General features: G+C 36.3%; 1 protein-coding gene across 8 annotated transcripts in view; it reads left to right on the top strand.

Moving 5' to 3' along the window:
• Positions 1 to 22,326, top strand: part of SMARCA2 (SWI/SNF related BAF chromatin remodeling complex subunit ATPase 2) — a 203,918-nt gene that overhangs the window by 25,797 nt on the left and 155,795 nt on the right. For 7 of the 8 annotated variants that reach the window (XM_072610780.1, XM_072610788.1, XM_072610797.1 and 4 more), the window contains 2 exons: positions 1,443 to 1,544; positions 9,160 to 9,409. In XM_072610780.1, the coding sequence (XP_072466881.1) occupies positions 1,443 to 1,544; positions 9,160 to 9,409 (352 nt within the window). The remainder of the gene's footprint in view (positions 1 to 1,442; positions 1,545 to 9,159; positions 9,410 to 22,326) is intronic. The other variant, XM_072610808.1, reaches the window with a different exon arrangement.

Raw genomic sequence — 22,326 nt, 5'->3', positions numbered from 1 at the left:
TGTTTTTGTTTTTTACTGCCACAAAAAGTGATGCCAGGGATATTTTGGTATGTATTCTGTTTATTACTTCCATGGAGTCCATGCCCAGTGATGGGCTGACTCAAAGAATAGTTTAGTGAATTTACTAACATAATTCCAAGTTGTTTTTCAGAATAGTTAGACCAAAACAGTTATGGCCAATTATAGATTCACCAATAGTGTATTAATGTACCTGTCTCCCACCAACTCTTCTAGCATTGACTGTTGGCATTTTTTATCATCTTTGCCCATTTGATTTACTGTCAAATTTTTAAAAGAAGTAAGTAGTCTCCACTTACTTTCTCTATGCTGCCATTGAACTCCTTGTAATCTGATTTCTGTCATTGAAACAGCTTCTCTCAAGCCATCAGAGAACTTCTTCTTTACCTTCCAAGGATTTTCCCCCAATCCAGACTATGGATGATACTTCTTGGAACTCTCTTCTTCCTTGATACTGCACCATCTTTATTTTCATTTAATCTCTTGGACTGCTCTTCTTTTTCCTCCTTTTGATACTTCTACTTTCTCTATGTGAAGCTTAGTTTCCCTATCTGTGACCTCAGAGCATTGGTCTAGGTGACCTTGGGGATTTGTCTCCTTTTTCTAGATCTAGGAATCTTTGATTTCATGATCCCACTGCAAATAAGCATTCTAAGTTCTTAACCATGTTTCACATCATATTTTGGAATTTTGACAGCAAGAAAACTCTTGCAGAAATCTCAAACTAATTTAGAATATTTTTAGTTTTGTCCGTTTTGAGGGAGGGGTATTTTTATTGCTATTAATTCGTTCAGTCTGTAGATCATATACAGACTGATGATAGAGATCTCAGGAGAAAACTAAATAGGATCTTTTTGCTGAGTTTTTAACTAATTCTTTTGAAGTCATAATTCTCCAAATGTGACATCATAACATCCAACAACAGAGAATTATGATTTTAGTTCAGAAATAAGAACCTGAAACTAAATAACTCTTCAGTAGTTATCTCTGAGGAGTGCCAGCAGCTCTTTAATGGAACGTGGCCTTGTCTGCCTTGAGTTCTACTCAAATAAAACCCAGAATTTTCATTTTGCCTTACTCTTCTATCTAGAGATTAAAGCAATAGAGAAATAAGGGGTTAAAAGAGGTTTGTTTGTTTTTTTTTAAGGAAGGTAGAAATTCAAATAATTTTATTGGCTATTTTTTCAGTACCTTTCTTTTTGTTATCTGTTATTTTTTAGTATGCTCAATTTAAATACACTTTATTACATTTATTTTTCCACCCTGTGGAATATTCTTAAATTTGTATTTAATGCATAAAACTGTTATTTGCATAAATATCCTTGTGTGCCAGAAGGCAGAGTGTGATTTCTCAATGCATAGAAATTCTGGGCATGTAAGACTATGTATTTTAATAAGTTTGTTTCCTTATTTCTTAAATTCAGGCATAGGGATGCATCCAATTGGCACACCTCCAGCTGGGCCAGGACAGACATCAGGGATTCCAGGGCACACATCTACAATGACTCCTAAAACATGGGCAGAAGGTAAAGGAGTAGGCATTTCATTCTTTAGACAAAGTTAAATTGTATGTAAGAGGGAACAGGAATTTGTTCCCTACTTTAAGGTATCTAGGAATGTTGTATCATTTATCACTCTGTGAATTATTTGGGAAGATGAGAGATATCTTCTCTGTGTTAGATAGTCAGTCACACATGAAACATTTCAGCGCAGAGTAAAATTTGTAAGCTGCCTGAGGGACAAGCTTGACAACCAAAGGACAGGCTGGTATGTCATGAGCAACAGTTAATTGTAGTGAGTTCTGCAGTCCAGTTGTCACAAAATATGGAACAAAACTATATGTTATACAATAAACATATTTATGTTTAGTTAAAAAATGAAATTCCTTTGGTGATGAAGAAGTCTTTTGCATCAGATTATCAGAGAACACATGAAGTCAAGTCTTGATAAGCAGATTTCTACTTCTGTAGTGCTTATTTCACAATGGTAAACTCTTTGAGGAAGGGACTGTGTCTTTTTTGATCTTTTTAAATTTAATGGTTAATGTTTTTTACTATGAGTCTAATAAACATAAACAAACATGACTGTTTAATTACAATCATAAAGGAGGGATTGCAAAGAAAAGTGTGAAATTCTGTTAATTTACCATGATATCTTGTTTTTTTGTGGAGGAGGGGAGATTCTACATCTTTTAAATTTGGCCTCATCAATATTTGCCCAGGACATACTGGCTCATACAATAACAGATTTTGTTCAAATGTATAGGCCTCTCTTCCTTTATCTCCCTCTTTATGGAAAGAGCTCATAAATTGTGAATTAAATTAGTGTATTTTTCATTTACCTGACATAACTTATCGCATATAGTTCCAGAGGATTTCAAATGGACTATTTATAGTCTAGCAAACTAATAGGACTGAAAAGGGCAGAACACAAATAGCTACTAGAGAGTCACTATCCCAGGTAATTAGAAAGATATTAAGAGAACATTTCGCTGGCCTCAATCAGTTCATATCTCCAGAATCAGATGATCCATATCCTAGGTGAGAAGAATAACAGCCATTTAAAGAGTGTTTTAAAGTTTTCAAGTCTGCACCACAAGCGCTAGAGTGAGCACATGGGCATTATTCTCGTTTTATAGACTAAGAAACTGAGGCTTTGTGAGGTTAAGCAAGTTGCTGAGCATCCTACAGCTACTAAGTATTGGAATTACGATACGAACCCAGCACTGTTTTATAGAATACTGCTTCTTGAAAAGAGCTGGAAGATGTGATTACAGCATTACTCTTGATCTTTGAGAGATCATTTTTTAAAAAAATAGGATATCACAGGACTATAGAAATGTTAGTATTATAGTTTCCCAAAACGAAAGAGAATAAAATCTGGAAACTATAATCCACTGAGCTTGACTTGAATTCTTGGTGAAGTTCCAGGATATATTATTAAAGGGATGATTAGTGACTTTCTAGAAAGGGAGGTGTTGATCATATGGCTCTGGCAAGAACAGGTAATGTCATATTAATCTTAATCCTTTTTTGGGAGGAGGTACGGCTCCTTGATTGATAGGACAGAGGAGCATTGTAAATGGAAATTACCTAGATCTTACCAAAGCGTTTGACAAAGTCTTTTGTGCTAGTGTATTCTAGATAAAATGGAGAGGCATGCTCATGGTTAGGTATATTTACAGATCTGAATCTAAATCAAATCTGTATCTAAGGAATGTTAATTAACGATTCAATGCCAATGTGGAAGGAGATCTCTGGTGGATTGCCCCAGAGAGCAATGATTGGCCCTGTGCTTTTTAACATTTTTGTAAATTATTTGCATAAGGGTATATGTGGCATATTTATCAGTCTTTAAGATGACATAAGTCTTGGAGGGATAGCTAACACATTGAATAGTAGAGTCAGGGTCCTCAAAAATTTTGATGGGCTAGAGTTGTGGGATGAATTAAATAAGAAGAAATTTAGTAATAAGGATAATGGTTGTATACACTTGATTTCCCCCCTGAAAAACAATGAACTCCACAAATACATCACAGGAGAGCTAGAAGTCTAAAACTGATCCAGGGATTTTAGTAGACTACAAGCTCAGTATGAGTCAACAGTGTGGTGTGACAATCATAGAAGCTAATACATTAGATTATTAAATTAGATTGTGTTAAAAGAGGTATCCAATCTAGGACTAGAGAGAAGATGCCTTAGCAGATCATGTGGAGAGTGTTGGGTTCAGTTCTGGACAGACATTTTGTGAAGGACATTGATAAACTGGAGAGTGTCCAGTGGAAAGGCTGTTAGGGGTGTGGAAAATGGTTAAAGGAATTAACGTTTAACCTAGAGAATAAAAGAGAAGGGGCTCTTCTTTGGTAGCATGACCTCTTTGGCAGTCTGCTGAAGCTTATGGTTCCCCTCTCAGAATCAGGCTTTTAAATACATAAAATAAAATACATGAGATTACAAAGAAAACCAGTTTTATCGAAATATAGTATCAAAATACTTAAAAAAAAAACAAACTTCACATATCCCAGGTTAAGAAACCTTGATGTAGAAGCACATGGAACTTTGGAGATCTTCTAGTCCAGCCCCCTAATTATATAGATGAGAATGTTGAGTCCCAGAGAGGTTTTGATTTACTTAAGATCATATAGGTAATAAGCCATAGAGATGTGTTTTGAACTCAAGACCTCTGAGCCACAGGCAGTGCTTTGAAGTGATAGCTATCTGTCTTCAAGAATTTAAATTTTCTATCTAGTAGAAGACTTAATTTTGTTCATTTTGGTCCCAGGGCAGAACTATGAGCGGTGGATTATAAATTATAGAGAAGCTGATTTAGGTTTGATATATGGAAAAAAATTTTTTTCTAAAAATTACAAGTATCTAGAAATAGAATAGATGCCTCAGGGGGAGGTTCTCCTTTGTTGGACTTCTTTAAACAACTGCAAGGCCTTGTTGGATAAATTAGAGAGGCTTAGTTCTTCTGGCATGGATTCAGTTGGTGGCCTCTGAGATACCTTCCAGCACTGAGATTCTGCTAATCTTCTTTAGTTTTAATCCAGGAATTTCAGGGTACAGATTCCATGTTTCAGATTTCTCAACTCTTTGCCATAAGGGTGAGTCAGCAGGGTAAGGATTTTTGTATGGCATCCAACTGGCTTAGAAAACTAGCCATCCATACTAGATGGATTTTTAGGGTCAACAAAGGAAAAGAAATAGATTATTCCCCCAAAAGACTATAGATTTATTTTATTTTTTTCAATTAATGAGCATTTATTTTCTCTTCTTCTTTCCCCCTCATTCTGCCCCCTCCCCATTCCAAAACAAGAACAAGGAAAATCTTGTAAGAAACATACACAGTAAAATAAAACATCTTCTAGCATTGGCATTTTCCAAAGCTGTATGTTTCATTCTGTGCCTTTAGTGCATCACCTCTCCATCAGGAGGTGAGTAACCTGGTTCCTTGTTGGTCGTCTGAAATAATGGTTGGTCATTGCATTGATCAGAGTTGTTAAGTGATTAAAAATCGTTTTTTATATAATGTTATTATTATTCTACTGTTTCTTTTTACTTAACATGAGCTCATATACGTTGTTCTAAATTTCTTTGAAACCATCCCTTTGTCATTTTTAATGGCACAATATTATTTCATTACAATCATCTACCATAATTTGTTCACTCCTTTCTCAACTGGTGGCTACCCTCTTAGTTGCCAGTTTTTGTTACTGTTGCTGTTCATATTTCATTCTCAAAGAGCACCAATGACATCAGGAGGGTGATGTCTTGACTTGCAAGTGAAGTGGATTTAAGTGAAGCAGGACTGTGCAAAGTCATCCAGAGTCATTCAGAGTTCAGTGACGAGAGAGGTCAGGTGACAGGCAATAGCCTCAGATCCAGTGGGAGACCTTGGCCTCTTTGTCACTACAAAAAAAGAAGCTGTAGACATTTTTGGTGTATTTAGGGTTAGGTATATATATATGAATAAGTCCTCATATTTATATATATATATTTATAATATATAAATTATTTATAAATATATAATTTATAAATTTATAATATATATCAATTTATATATATAAATATCAATATGAGGACATATCTTTAACTTTCATCTCTTTGGGGTTTAGGACTAGAGATGTTCTCACTGAGTCACTTCTGGAGCCTAGTGTCACATGACTTTTTAGAATGGACCAGCGAGCTTCACCAAGATAGCATTAGTGTGTCTGTTTCCCCTCAGTCACTGTAAACTTTTTCATTTTTTTTTTTTGGTCATCTTTGCTAATCTGATGGATATGAGGTGGAACCTCAGAGTTGCTTTACATTTCATTTCTCGAATTTTTTAGTGATTTGGGGCATTTTTTCATATGGTTATTGCTAGGTTGGCTTTCTTCCTTTGGAAACTTCATGTTCATATGCCTAGATGATTTATCAGTTGGGGGATGGCTTTTATTCTTATAAACTTGAATCAATTTCTATACATCTTAGAAATGAGACTTATCAGAAAGAATTTGCTGCAAGGTAGTTGCTTTTTTTAAAAACCAGTTAACTGTTTCCCTTTTCTAATTTTAACTGCATTGGTCTTACTTGTGGGGACTATAGATTAATTCTAGGTTACATTTCCTTAAATTAATACAATTTTTAAAATTAGAGAAGTGAATACACCTAAAAGAGCCATGCTGTTTTAATTAATACTTTTTATTGGCATCATTATTAACAGAAAGAAGCCATAAACAAGGAGTACAATCACATATAGTAACTAATATGTGTAATATAGCATTTTAACAGTTTCACGTCTATTCTCTTTGTAATATACATTCCAGTTTTGGAGGAAAAATATTTTCAGAGTTATACTTTAAGCCAATTCTCATAACAACCTTTAGAAATCTGATTCTAAAAAATGTTCTCTCTCATGCTTACACATCAGGCACATTAGGTATGTCAGACATACAGTTTTCTCTACTGAACTTATAAAACATAATGAGTGCCACTTGCTTTTGGGGAATGTTGTAGGGATTCATGGAAACAGGTTTAGAAAGGACTTTAGAAATCATATGGTGCATATCTCCCTTCTTTTTGGACTGGGTCATACCTAAACCATGCCATATAGATGAAAATCTGTCCTAATTTAAAGTCCTCCAGGGAAGAAGACTCTCAAACCTTCCTCAGTAACTCATTTCAGTGCTTAACAGCCCTGAGATTTAATCTTTTTATACTGCTTTGTTATACGTGGATGAAAGAGACCTTAAAGTATTACAAAAAGCGGTGTGTGTGTGTGTGTGTGTGTGTGTGTGTGTGTGTGTGTGTGTGTGTGTGCGTGCGTGTGTGTGCGTGCGCATCTTTAAAAAGCTTACTTTTAGGGGAAAAAAACTTACCTCAAAATCTCTATTTCTAATACATTGTTGCAATTGCCAATACATTTCTGAGTGCTACAGATCTTGGAGGAGAGTGTAAGAAACAAAGAGCTAAGAAATAATTTACAGCAACAACCTACTCATACCTGTGCCATCACACTATCTTCACCTCATATTTTCTTGGCTTTGCTTAAGTGAAGTTTGGGCAGGGACCTATTGTTGTGCAATGTATGGGCTTCAGAGTGCACTGGGTTTAAGGTTTTGGGAAAGAAGGAGAGGAGAGGGGAGGGGAGGGGTGGAGAGGAGAAAAGGAAGCAAGGAATCTGGCCCGCAAACCCCCAAGTTAACTGGACGTCCTCTGGCTATCCAAATTTACCTTCCTTTGGAGAAGAGAAGGAAGGGAGGGGATGGACAGAAGGGAGCGGATGAGCTGAGTTGCCAGCTAGCTGGAGCCCCATTCAGGCAGCTTGGTCTAATCATAGGTCTGTTTTCCTCCTTTGATGCTGAACAAGACCATGACATCAGAGGAATGATGACATGACTTGCACTTTCTTTGTTTTGAGTGAGGGAGGGCTGTGCAGGTCACCAGCCTCACTTCTCCTCCAGAGCCATCTGAATCCAGTGACCTCAGGGAGGGAACACCCCAGGGCACTCTGAAGTCCTTACATTGCACAACAATAGGTCCCTGCCCAAACTCCACCAATGCCTCTTTTCTGGACCCTCCAGGCTTCAGAGTAACTGAATCAATAGTAACTGTAGCTCTTTCCCTCCCAGCTGGATTTACTTATTTTTTTCATTTCCTCATTAAAGGGGCCTTTCCCTGATTACTTCTTAAAAAGGCCTATTCACTGAATGAGTGTTACCTCACTCGAAGTGAGTACCTGAATAGGCCAAGGTCTCCTAGTGCATCCTGGGTCATCTCCAGTCATACTGATGGATATCTGGTTGCTGGATTCAGATGGCTCTGGAGGAGAAGTGAGGCTGGTGACAATTTAAAAAAAAAATAGGTTTTAAATTATTATACTTAGTCACTATGTCATCCTTCATCATTTTCTTCTTTGCTCTCTAAAAGATCAGTTCCTCCTTAACATTGAATAAATTTCTTGACTGACCTTGCTCAAGAGGGCTATGAAGAACTTGGAGAATGAAATGTACTGGTGATCAAAATGTGAAGACTCACCTTTGAATGATTTTATTTATTCATGATAGGCTCACTTAAAATTTTCAGAATTTAAAAATAGATAAAATGCACTGAAGATAACTAGTAGATGGGGGGACATCCTTCCTTTGACTCGTATAGTAGTTAGAATTTACTCTCACTTTACTTTTACACATTTATTTTTTTTTAAGTTATTATTGATGCCTTTTTTTTATAACATTATAGTTTTCCCAACATCCCCCTTCTACCTCCTAGAGAGAGATCCCATATAACAAATAGTATTTTCTAAAGACAAAATTTAAAAAAGAAAAAAAAGGAGAAAAAATTAGCATGTCATCAATACACTGAAAAAGTCTGAATATACGTGCAATACTTGTTGCACAATATTTTCTACATTAAACTCAAGTGAATGCAGAACCTCAGAATGTTTGCCTATGTGCACACATTTTTATGTTAATAACCTGAGAGAAATATCTTTCTTTCATATCTTAATGCTTGACAATTTGTTTTTAAAGAGGAATATTATTAAATTTTTAAAAATTGTTATACAATATTTCTGGATAATTTTAATGGAACTGTTAAGATGCATGTTTTAAAATACCAACAGATATTTACCTTTAAATGTTGAGTTGTGTTTTAGAGAGACAATAAAAATAAATGAGTTGCTTTTACTTTTAAAATACATAACCTAATGATATTTGTAATTCTGTGTACAAAGGATCAGAACTCTCTTAACAGGATTCTTGCAAGTTAGCCCTGAATTCAATGGAAAGACTGCTCTGCATTTCCCTCTGCAGATATGAAGGGAACCTTTACATCTGATCTAATGACTTCTGTACCACTCCTTGAGCCTTGGGTGCAACTGTAATTCCTTTTTAGAATTTACTGTCTAAACACATTAAAATTTAAAAATCCAAATCAGTTTGTTGTGTCACAGTGATTTTTGGTTTATTTTCTGTAGGGCTCAATGGTGAACTGCTGTTTCCCTGTGGGAGAGAGGTCAGACCTTGTTTGTTTTAGGTGTTTAAGGTGGTTGCCCTTCATATTTAAATACAGGAAAACAATTGTTGCTGTTATTATTTATATGAGCTAAAATGAAGCCTCTGAGAGTTAGAACTTATGAAGCCTCTAAATTTTGTAGGCCAAGCACCAGACATGAATGTTCCAAGTACCCCACAGAAGCTTGCAGTTCCACCTCCAAGTGGAAGGCCTTCCCCAGCTCCTCCAGCTGCTCAGCCGGCCGCTCCCCTGCCTGGACCCTCAGTGCCCCAGCCCACCCCTGGGCAGCCTTCACCTGTGGTTCAGCTACAGCAGAAGCAGAATCGGATCAGCCCCATTCAGAAACCACAGGGATTGGATCCTGTTGAAATCCTCCAGGAGAGAGAATACAGGTAAGAAATTAAAGTTGAGTTGACATGAACAACGATAATATAAATAACTCACACTTTTCATAATGCTTCACGCTTTACAAAGTGCTTTGAGGCCAGTATTTCATTTGATCTTTACCGTACCTTGCAAATCTCCCATTTTACAGACAAGAAACTGAGGTTTGGAGGTTAAGTGCTTTCCCCTGTCATGTGGTTATCCACTAGTAGAGGACTTATTTAGTCTAGTTCCTCTGGCTCCAATCTGATGCTACATCATGCTGCTTGCCTCTTTTTATTTACTCTTAGAGTACTTGTAGTTTAGTGTGTTTCCAGAAAGGCAGCTATTCGTTACCATTTTTCTTTCGTTTTTCTTTTGTGGTGAACAAGAAGAAAGAGAGCTCATGTTAGCTGAATGTTTGAAAGATCATTGGTGAAGGTAGAAAGAAATAATAGTGGTAACTTACATTTACACAATGACTAATCATCACTTTTACAATATTCTTTAAGTAAATTAGCAGTGACTAGCCTGCATTTTGAAGAATCTGTTGTCTTCCTTATTTTTAAACATGGGTATGTTTGCCTGTGTCTAGTCCTGAATTAGCACTCTCATTTTCCATGACTTTTTGAGGCTCACTGGCAGCAGTTCTGCCATTATAATTTTTTATGTCCTTTCAGGAGCTTGGGGCTGTATCCATTTGTCCAGACCTGGTGATTTGAACTCCCTTTGGAACTTCCCTGCCATCATCTCTTCCTCTTTAGTTTTTTAATTCCCTCTTAGTAATTGTAGTCAGTCTTTTGTCTTGGAAGACACAACAGAAGCAAAGTGGGAAACAGTTTTTTCTTCTTTCCGTTTTCCACTCATCCCCAAATGTCCCAATCCAGTCTTCGATTTTCCTTTTGCCATCATTATAGCTAAAAAGAATTTTTGGGAGGTTGGGGTCCGGGGGGAGTTTATCTTTAGTATTTATCAAAAGTCTGACATTCTCTGCTTTCGTCCTCCTGACATTTCTCTCACAGAGGCAGGCCACTTTTGTGTTCATCCTCAGTCATCTGAGCAATCTCCTATCTTCTACTTATGTCTTTTAAAAATTCTAGCTTGTTGACGAAGTTCCTGGAGGAGCCACATTCATCTTTTCAGACAGTTCTTTTATTCTTCATTGGAATCATTTGTGTTTGTGTCATCAGAATTTCATTCTTGAGTTCTTCCCATACCTCTTGAGTCAGTTTCCTTTTTAGAGTGTTAGGGTATAAGATTCGATCTTTTCTCTGAACTCTATCACGTGTTCTCCAGAAGTCTAGATTATGAGGCCAACTGGACCTTACATTCTCCTTATCTATCATATATATACTCCATGATGGTGTATTCACTTCTTTTGAAAGCACCTTTCATTTTTTTCACCTCTCACTGCTCATTCCTTTTCTTGATCATAGTGAGATTCAGGAAAGCAGTTCCTTCATTTCTTTTGCTTTCTGAAAGATGGAATTATCAGCAAGTCATATGAAGAATTTATCAAATTAATGATTTTCAGCAGAGAGAGAACTCCTTTTGGTATCCTCCAAGTTAGAGCCCACTGCCACCCCCAGCCCCACCATATCCTGCCTCTTTGCCAGCTTTGTGAGCTCTTTGTGCCCAGCACAACATGGTTCCCATTCCTGTTCTCTTTGATCCTCACCCAAAGGTACTCCACCATCATCTCCCCTACAATTAGTTCATGAATTCCCACACAAGAGTGTACTCTTTTGATATATATCATACCTTCATCAGACATTTTATTTAATCTGTCCCTTTTGAATAAGGTATATGATTACTTTGATATATTCCTGTCATGAATCATATTCCCTTCAGTCATCATATTCATGAAGTCATATTTACCACCAAGTTATAGATTACTATATATAGCATAGTGACAAGAATTTTTTATTATATATAAACCTACCTTATTATTTATTGTATATGATTTACTACTGTGTAATTATTAAATATATTTTGTTATTTTATAATAAAATATATTATGAAATATTATTGCATGGTTAAGTTATATATATATATAAAAGCATATTAATTTATATTCCATTGTTTTACTCCTTATATATTTATTTTTGCTATTTAAAATTTTTTCATTATATATTATTTACTATTATGTAGTAAAGTTTATTATTATAAACTTTTCATTTTATCACTTTTGGTTTTTTTCCTCCCCTAGATTTTGTCTTTTGGGGGATGTTGTGTAATCTGCCCAGGTGCACATTGTTAGGCTTCTTTTGGGGCTTCAGATGGTGCCAGAACTTTAATGGGTACCATGCTTACAAGGAACTCACTTTTAACACTGTTTTGAGAGTAAAGTGCTATGTTGATCTTAACAAATGGCCCCAGATGCATAATGTACAGCATTACATGGTATAATTTAAAGCTAGTCTAATGTGTAAAAAGCTTTTTTCCCCTCCAATCCTGCATTAATAAAAAATTGTAGCTGTCAGTGTCTTTTAAATTATGAGCGCTGAGGATTGTGTGAAATGGTTCTTCTTTATTCTTTTATTACTTAACAAATGTCTCCCTTTTTATAAAGCTGCTTTGCTTTTGAAGTCATTAATCTTTCCACAAAGTGTGATGGTCCTTTGTCACAACTATGGTAGTTACCATCCAGGGCAGAAGGATTGGTTTGCTTTGGCAACACTATAGGGAGGATCTTCTTGGGTTGTGATGCAATAGCTAGTTTCTGCCTAAATGAAGGTCAATTGCTAGTGGTAGATATCAGTCAAATGTGTTGTTATAAAAAGGTTAGATTAAGTCCCCCAAGCATTTGTGAAAGGCAGCAAAGAACTCTTTTCCTCCTGGTCCTGTTCTGATTGAATGACTTCACCGCCTTTAGCATTTTCTCCAGTAGATGCAAAGTGGCGTCTCATTGAAAGACTTTGAGCAGAGTTAAAGTGATCCCTCTTTTGCAGTTGAGGGCATTTACTTGGGGCAAAAGTCTTGTCAGAAAATTCTTTTCAAAATGATCACTTCTTTACTTTTTAGGAATATTACCTTGTCTACAATGAGTAAAAAAAAAAAATTGTAAGAATATTTTCTTTTTTTTTTTTTTTTATTAATTAGCTATGTTCCCTAGTTGTTTAAAGAAAATATGGTATATAAATATTTTCTGCTGTCTGTTGGATCAGAGGAAGTCCACATTTGGGGATAACAGGTACAATGAGACAATGAAAGCTATAAAGATACATGGGAGCAAAAACAGTGACAGAAAGGGATAAGCGTATGTGTCTGATACCAGGAGGAAGCCCCAGGAAAATTCTTGCAGAGTGGGTTTTCTATATGGGAAACTCACAGAATCGTGAGCTTGCTCTAGATTGTAGAAGCTTCCCTGAGTCAAAAACAGGCCCGTTCTTTCCTAGGAATTAAGGTTCTTTGTAAATAAACTGGCCAATGCTTCAATGCTTGAGTGTTGCATAATACAATAGGATAACGAAGGGAATTCTGCTGGTGGAGCTCAGGCAGAGATCACTATTATGTCTCTCCCATCTGCTATTTCATACAAGTGATTACTCAGATTACTCCATCTGTACTGTCCCAGAGCTTGCAGACTTCCTGTAAATTTTCACTCTTTTCTCTTACCCTTTTATGGTACAACTGGATATGTGGCTCATATTTGTTTTTTGGAGGCATTCCGTGAAAGTGTAGCTTTTGCAGACTTACCTAACATTGATTGATTGATTTTTTCATACTAAATGAGTATTCACACTGTCATTCCACAAATCTTGGTATAGATATATTATAAATTGCTTGTTCCCATAAGAATTTATTTTAGAATGCACTCATTGACATAGTCTTATTTTACATCCTCTCAGGATTTGATATAAGTACAAAAGCATTCTGGTTTATGAGCGAGGAAAAAAAATTCCTTTGATTTTTGTCATATGCTGTTTCTGAAATGCCTTCTCAGAAATTATCAGGCAGTCCCACTACAGGCAGAGCTGCCCAAAATATCATGTTGAGGTCCCCACCCCCCACCCCAAGTGTTAGACTGCTTGCTACTTGAAGGAACAGAATGTACCAGTGTCATTTTCTGTACAAATAACTCTCCTACAGGAATCATAAACTTCTCCTCTGGACCTGAACAAATATCTGTTGCCTTTAATGGAACTCCCTTTCTTGCCAGAGCAGTAACCTCTCTTGATTTACTGTTCAATCTGTATGAAAAACCTGACTGACCTAATTCTGTTTCAATTTTCTGTACTCCTGAGGAGGCTAAATGAGCCCCCTGCAGTTATGCAGTATTACATCCTTGTTGTTGTTTCAGGAAGTTTAGAATCTGGAATCTCTTTATCAGACTACCTGCTGTATCCCATTGATGGCAAGATGAAATTGTCTGGAGAGGAGCATTACTTAAAATGAAGACTTCTATTAACAACAGAAAAATAATACCAAGCCCTTTTCCCAAAGAGGATAATTTTTCAGGGCATTGTAAAATAGAAAGGGCACAGGACTAGGAATTGCCTACCTGGGTCTGAATCTTTAAATCTTGGTTCCAGCGCTTTCTGTGTGACTCTAAGGGCATCACTTAACATTTCTGAACCTTAGTTTCCTCATCTATAAGAAATAGGCACAATCATTCTGGTATTGGGTTGTTGTGAAGAAAGCACTTTGCAAAGTGCTGTGTAATGTTTTGTTATTGTTACTCTCTCCCAGAGGCCCTGCTCAGATGCCTCATCTTAGCATGTAGGTCACCCTGGCTTCTGGAAGGCTGTGCCAGGAAAGAGTAGCCTTGGCAAGATCCACCCAGCTGGTGTGGGCACAGTGACAGAGTGTTCTTGCTCTTCTAGGGACAGCTTAACTAAGTACAGAGTGGGTTGTAACCAGCAGGTTAGCCACAGAGTGATTAGTGCTTTTGGCCCTGGGGTTCAGTCTTGTGAAATCTCTTCTGCAGTGACACTGATCAAGTACTTAAAAGGGAGAAGGACTTCATAATTACATAGATTTTGCCCATCCACAAATATGAGTATAGCTGTAGCCTGGAGTGAGGCTTTGTTATTGGATGGGAAGTCAGGAAGCCCAAGGTTAAAACTTCATCTCACATACTCACTAGCTGTGTGATCTTAGTCAAGTCACTTAACTAATCTATGGTACAATTTCCTCATCTGTTAAATGAGGGATTGGACTTAATGACCTTGCAGACACCTTGTTAAATTAAATCTATGACCCTATAATCCTGACCTTACTACTAGAGGAACTTAGTGCATCCACATGGACAAACTTGCTATAAATGAAACCAGAAGATGCATCTAAATGGAAGGATGACTCTCACTTCCCCATGGAGAAGCAAATCAGACAGTAGGCAGAGTTTGTCACATTCTTAGTCATTTTGTCTTATACAGTACTCCCAATAAGCAGAATGGCCACGATGGAGTTAATCTTAGGTTTTGACTAACATCTGTTGCAAAGATGAAGAAGAGAGGTTCTACCCAGAATTTGACAGTACCCTGTAAAACAAATCAATTAATATCTAGGAATTTGGTGACTTAAATATGAAGGTGCTCATAGGAGAAGATGCTAAAGGGATTAAGAAATGGAGGAAGTAAAAGCCTATTAGGTTACTCAGAGGCTTCCCATATATACAATGTGGATGTGCATTATCCATACATATGCATATATATCTTGCATTTTTCAAGAATTGAATAAAAAAAGCAATTCGCTTGATGACCCCTGAATAATACAACACGTAAAAATGAAATCAACTGCTGTTGACAGATAAGTGCTTGGTTATCAACTTGGTAGTCATTTCAGGGTTTTCTTTTTGTACAGTTAGATCATTGCCTGGTTAAAGCAGTGGTCAAATTCAAGAGTAAAGTAGAAGAAAGGATAAGGATAAAAATACACCGTATACAATTACAGCAGCTCAATCCTTTCTAAACAGACTTTCAACTTGCAGAATAGAAAATTAAAAAAAGCAAAGACATGGACAATATTGATTATACAAAATGATTATAAAATACATATATAATATATAAAATATATAATATAAAATGTTTATAATATATATGTACAATATTCATTATATAGAATTTTTTTGCACAAACAAAAATAATGCAGCTGAAATCAAAAGGGAAGCAGGTAACTGGCAAAAAACTTTTGCAGCAAGTTTTTTCTCAAAGAGGTGCCATCTCCAAGGTTCATAACAATGGATTCAAATTTATTAAAATAAAAACCATTCTATAATTGATAAATGATTGAGGAATATGAATATGCAGTTTTTAAAGGGAAGTCAACTAAATAGTCATATCAAAAATGCTCTAAATCACTAGTAATTAGAGAAATGAAAGCTAAATAAATAGTGAAGTTGATTTGCCTCATATCCATTAGACTAGAAAAGACAAAAAAAAACAAATGACAAGTGTTGGAGATACTGAGCGAAAAAAGGCACATTAAGTTCTTTTAATAAATATGAATTCTAGAAATCAGTGTGAAATGATTCCCCAGAAGTCATTAAATTATTATTGCTTTGAACTGGCAATATTGATAAAAGGCAAAAAAAATAAAAAGAGGAAAGGGAGCCATATGTTCAGCAGCTCATTTTGTAGTAACAAGGAACTGGAAACTAAGGGCATATCCATCAATTGAGGAAAGTCTGAACAAATTATGGTAAGTGAATATAGTGGAAGGCCATAAGAAATAGCAAATGGATGACCTTAAAACAATCTGGGAAGAGCTGTATGAACTGATGTAGAATGAAGTGAACAGAACAAGGAGAACAATTTATACAATAACAAAAATGTAAAAAACAACAACTTGGGAAGGCTTGAGAACTCTTAGCAATTCAATTACCAACCATGCTTCCAGAGAACTGATGATAAAGCTTGATGCCTGTCTCCTGATAGATGATGAACTCAGGATGTTAAATACAATATTTATGTGTTAGACTTGTCTAAAGCAAGAATGTGTTTTGCTTGACTATGCCTGTTACAAGGAGTTTCTTTCTTTTTTTTTTTTCAGAGATAGGGGTAGGAGGGAGAGAATCTTGATTATTATTAATTAAAAATAATTTAATCATATTGTTTATTGCTATGATTGCTTCTTAGAGAAATTTAACTGCTATATAAACCAGTGGCCATGAAGAGGAGATTAAAATAATCAAGAAATCCATAGTTTGGAAACACTCAATCTCCTGGCCAAGTAAAGAGATGTTGCTATTAAGGGTAACAGCTATTTAGAATATTATCTCCAATTTATTTTACATATATCTTATTTTTACATAGGTGTTCAGATGTTGCCTCTCCCATTTGACTGTGAATTCTTTAAGAGCAGGGATGGTCTTTTTACCTTTCTTTGTATCCCCAGAACTTAGCTCAGTGCCTATCACATAGTAGGCACTTAAAAAACTATTTACTGACTGTTTGACTGACTGCAAAACATTATGAAAGAGGTGGTAGAAGTACTGTCTCACAAAATAGTGAAAATCAATATAAAGGAAAGTGATTCTGAAGAGAACTGGGTACAAGACAGAACCAAGCTAGTTATCCTGAAGTCATCATTAGGCAAATTGACATAAAATGGAACATACTTGGTAGCAATTCTCCAGTGCTCTCTTGTCAACAATGTTCTAATTCTCATCACTGATGATGGTGGAATCATCACCCATGAAGTCCAAAATTGAAAAACTAGAAAAATGATATAACGCCAATAATTTGAGGAATTCAGTACTTCAGTATTTTGGCATCACTGATGCAGATAATCATTTCAATGATACAGATCACAATCTATCTCTGTGCTGTCAGAGTTTTTTCCATATCCTTCTAGAAATTATTCACAGAGTTTCTACTCAGCGTTCTGAGAAGCTTCCTCTTGATCACTGACATTGTGTGGTTACCAGAGGAGTGCACACACTGTGTGCTGCTCTGCCCTTGTTCTCACTGCATAACTGGGCATCTTTTAAGATCATACATCTCTCTCATGATATTCTTTAAGCTGTGTATCTTAAATCCACTGATGTTCCTTTCCATTGACTTCTGGGTCACCCTATAACGTTCAGCTGGCTAGTATAATTAAATCGTTCTTAGAAAGGTTGGCCTTTGTGATAGGGAGAAGATAGGAGGGCTTTAAAAACTATGTTCACTTTCACAAAGGCATTTTAGCTCCCTCTCCTCATCTTGTTCAATTCTAGGCCTTGCTTATTAGGCCAGTTTCTTTCTAGGATAAATGTATGCTCATGGACCAACTCTATGGGTTCGCCATTCAATTGTGTATCATAGTCTGGGCAATAAACAACCATTCAACAGTCATTTATTAAACACTTAGCATGTACCAAGTACTGTTCTGGGTGCTGGAATTCTTCATTCACTTGGTTTTTCACCTGTGGATGATTAAGTCAAACTATTTTGAAAGAATATAAATATTATTTAGTAGACCCCACAGCATTCAGGGGTTTGATGCAATTACTGTCTACAGAGACTCTGCTATACACTGGTTATGATGGCAGCAAATGCCTTTCTTTAACAAGCATACATCTCCTTGCCCTATGCCTTACCTGCTATTAATAACCTCCCTTTTCCAGAAATCCTGCATAATGTTGATATGTGGATAAGAGATACTTCATTGCAGGACAGCCTTTAAGGCTATTGTTTTGTTGTATTTTATTTTTCCTTTTTTTCAATCAAATGCATTTTTGTAGTCAAACAATAAGCAGAGTGGGATTTTTTACTTCATGTACCTTTCAGTTCTGTAGCTTGATTGAAGAGCACAGAATTGTGGTCTGCCATAGAACATCATTTGCAAAAGCCTTTTGATCCTCTTTCATCTGTCATTATATATGCACTTTATGTATGTATGTGTAGATTATTCTCATAATTATGTAGAGATAAAAAAAAAACTAGACATATGTATCAGTAGTTACTAGATTTTTTTTTTTCCCCAGGAGATTATCTGTGGATTCTTTTGATTGATACTTTGTACAGAAGTTCTGGGCAATTTTCTTATATTATTTCTTGCATTATGGTATTCAGTTTGTTTTTTTTTAACTTGTCATATTCTCTGAGAGAATTAGAACCCCTAAATTTTCCCTACATGTCCAGTCTTTGAGATCAATATGTTTTGCTTCTATGGAGATCATAATTCCTGTTAACGTGATTGCTTTTTGCCTGCCTTCTTCCAGATTGTCCTTGACTTCTATGTATTTGCCTTCCTAATCAATCCTTTTCTCTTTTGTTTCTTTTGTGAGACTGGCCTCTGTGGATTCAAGTTGTTTTCTATTTTTCTGATTATTTCTGCTTTTTTTTTTCACAGTATTTATTACTCTTTGAAACCATTCAAGAATATTCTGCTGTTGTTCTGTGGTGTCTTGGGAATCCAAAAGGTCCTTTGCCATGATATACTTTCCCTTGTCTTTCAATATTTATTCATAGATTATGAATTCATTTAGCTGACCTGGAGACCATATTCCCTTTTCTTATTAATATTTCCCTGTTGGTTTATTTGCTCAAGGTCTTTAACTGAATTTTCTTCCTCCTAAGATCTTTGGTAGATTTAGCCTTTTTTTCCCCCTTTTATGCCCCTATCACCCACTTTCTGACTTGATTTCTCTGAGTGTGATTTTCCTGGAGTTTGGGCCTCAAGTCAGCCTAGCCTCAGTTCACATTTCACTGCCCTCGCCTTTTGACCCTTCCCCCTTCTAGGAGACACAGAATAGGCCCCGGCTAGGTCCTGGTTCTTTTTCTTCACGGCCATGCAGCCACACACACTGAAGCCTTACTTTCCTTCCTGTAGTTCCTCAGTTCTTTGGCACAAAACATTACTTGATGCTACAGCTCAAGCTGCAGCACTGGCTGGATCCAGGTGGGTGGAGGTAAATGGGATTCAAGCTCTAGGCTTAGCTTGTTCAGCCTGTCCAGAGGGCAGTAGAGGAGGAGGTTCTGAGTGAGGGCCTCAGGGGCTAAGGATTATCTTTCTCTCATGTCTGCTCAATGGGTTTTTACTTCATGGTGGTTCTTTGTGTCATAGACTATGGAGACAGTCAGAAGTCCTTTATCTCTTGTGTATAATTCCTGTTTTGGAGAGGTTCAAAAGGACTTGAGGATCCAAGAAAATATCTGGTCCTCCCTCTTGTTGGTCACATAACCTAGCTGTCTTGGGTCAATAGTTATTCACCGTATTTTCTTGGTCAGTTTGTTTTGGGGGTTGAGAATAATAAGGCCCAAGCTTTGTTTTCTTTCTAAGTCTTTGCTTAATATCCTCCTTTCTTTCCTATTTTTTATCACCCTCAAATTGTCTGGTCCCTTGCACAGATCTCTGCTGAGCTGTACTTAATTATCTTTGTTTGGTTTAGTACTATTTCTTCTTAACTATACAGAACAGGAGAGACAATGATTTTAGAGTTTAACTGTGATAGTTCCGCCATATATCTCTATCTCTGTCTCTATCTCAATCCTTATCTCGTTCTCTATCTCCACAATACATATGTGTTTTTGTATATACATATGTGTATACATACATATATATCTTTGACAAACATATATTAAGAAGTGTATACTGGAGGTGACACAGTTTTGAAGGTACCCAAGAATAGATGTTCAAAGTATTTCAAAGAGGTGAAAATTCCAATAAAAAACAACTGAGAAGATACTAATGACTGCTAATACATATACTTACTTTCTTGTTTCTATAAAATCTTTATGAGAATATGTTAAGATTATGAAAGATTTCTTGATAGGTACAGTCACAGATATAACCTTTTCTAATGATCCTGTGATAATTAATGTCAAGTGAGACATTTTGAAAAAACAGACATCTATATGGTTAAGAATGTAAGGAGAGGATATCCTGTGTAAAGTCCAAATTGAAGAGGGGATTCTGGAGAAATAATAAAGGCCTCTAAATGTCTGTGTGGATGGCTAATTGCATGGAACCCTTCACTACTACAAAACTTCCTCTTTGAGCTAAATGACCTCTTAATAAAGAATTGTCTTGTGATCCTTACAGGAAAAAACACATGGATAAAGAATTATGCAAGAATTGGATGGCTATCCCATTGTTTTCGTCAGTGTATATGCTTGTCATTTTCTATCTTTTGCTGTTTCATGGGTGGCCATGACCAAAAACTCATCTGACATTCTCTGTAGTTCATTAGGTTTGTTCTCTAATTGCAAACTCAGTCTACTGGCAAGGTTGTAACTTGAAGCCTTTATATGGACTAGGCCCTGCTGGATGTTTACTCAAAGGCATAACCCACAAGAACCCATAACATTGGAGGCATCAGAATTGGACTTTTCTGAGGATATTATTATAGGCTTTGGCTTTTTTTTATGGGGTGAATGAAAATCTTATAGTATCATTGTAGACTCTCGGATTTTTGATGCAGTCATACTTGTTATAACAATTGATGGGAGAAGAGTGCTTTTGTGATCAAAGATCTTAAGTCCAGGGAAAAATGAGTCGTATTTCTTTGGGAAACAAAGATCTCTCTAGAGGCTGCTAGATGGCACAGTGCACAGAACACTAGGCCAGAGTGAGGAAGACCTGAGTTCAAATTTGGCCTCATGCACTTAACTAGCTGTGTGATCCTGGACAATTCACTTAACCCAATTTGCCTCAGTTTCCTCATCTGTAAAATGAGGTGGAAAAGGAAATAGCAAACCACTCCAGTATCTTTTCCAAGAAAAATCTAAATGGGGTCACGAATAGTCAGACATAACAGAGCAACAACAGCAACAGAAGATGTCTGTAGAATAGCTTTTTAATAGTCCATTAATATCTTATTTCCATAATCAGCTACTTTGTTCTTGGAAGTCATGGTAATGGTTTGTTTGGCTTTGGTTGCCCAGTTGTTGCTTGTTTGGAAGCATATCAGAGAAGGATATTTTTCCCCCTTCTAATTAGATTGAGGTAGTCATTTTCAAGTTTTGCTTACTTCTGAATCTCTGTTAATGAAAATGGAAAATGAATATCCTGGGACATCCCATTTTAGTCTAGTACAATTAGGGCAGTCTTTGATAAATGTGTAATTAACCAAATATGAAAACTCAATATCTGGACATCATCGTTTCTTATTTCACTTGGTTTTGGAGAAGGGCATATTCTGTAGCAGGTGAATGTCTGAGGATTTAATGGAATGTTTTTTCATTATTTAAACTATAGACATATTTGAAAAGTTGGATGATACCATATTTAAAAGATCTTTCTTATAACATCAATTCAAGGACATTTTCTGCTACCTGTTCTTGCTTATGAGGAGTTCTTACTTAGAAGAACTTTTAATTTAATTAAATATGAGCATGAAAAGTTTGCAGTCGTGGTCAACTGACTAGAAATTGAACATCAACTTTGAAGATTTGAAAAAATGAGTTTGAGATTGATGGTATATGGAAAGAATGTATCGGCTCCATTACAGTGATTGAGGTTCATATGCTACCTTAAGATTTATAAAGCATTGCTACAGTCTTTCATTTGAATATCAAAATAAGCTTGTAAAATTGTGGAGCAAGTATTATTGTCCTCATTTTAAAGACCAAGAAACCAAAGAGCGGAGAGATGGATGAAGTGACTTGCCCAAAGTTACACAGCAAGTAAGAGGTAGAGCTAAGACTTTAATGGACTTGATTGTTCTGGAAGCTCTTGCTTGTGCTTATACACTGGAAAAGCTGCGAGAACAGACCTCATCATAGGCTAACAACCAGTCTGGCTACGTATGCAAAGAACGTTCTCAGTGGGTTGCCTGATACTATTTTTCTTTGTGGCTACAGTAACCCATTACAGTGCCTACCAAGGTGTGATCTACATGGATTGAAGTAGCATAATTTGGAGAGCTGGCTTTTTAAATCCTGTGACTGCCATCTAAGTGGCCTCAGCCAAGACACTTAACTTTTCTGCCTCACACTTTCCTCATCTATAAAACCAAGATCTTTAAGTTTTCCATATTGACTATCAACAGTTCCAGATCCATTAAATTTAGGCGGTA

Source organism: Notamacropus eugenii, chromosome 1 (assembly GCF_028372415.1).
Source record: "Notamacropus eugenii isolate mMacEug1 chromosome 1, mMacEug1.pri_v2, whole genome shotgun sequence".
NCBI lineage: Eukaryota > Metazoa > Chordata > Mammalia > Diprotodontia > Macropodidae > Notamacropus > Notamacropus eugenii.
This window is presented reverse-complemented; position numbering and strand designations above follow the sequence as displayed.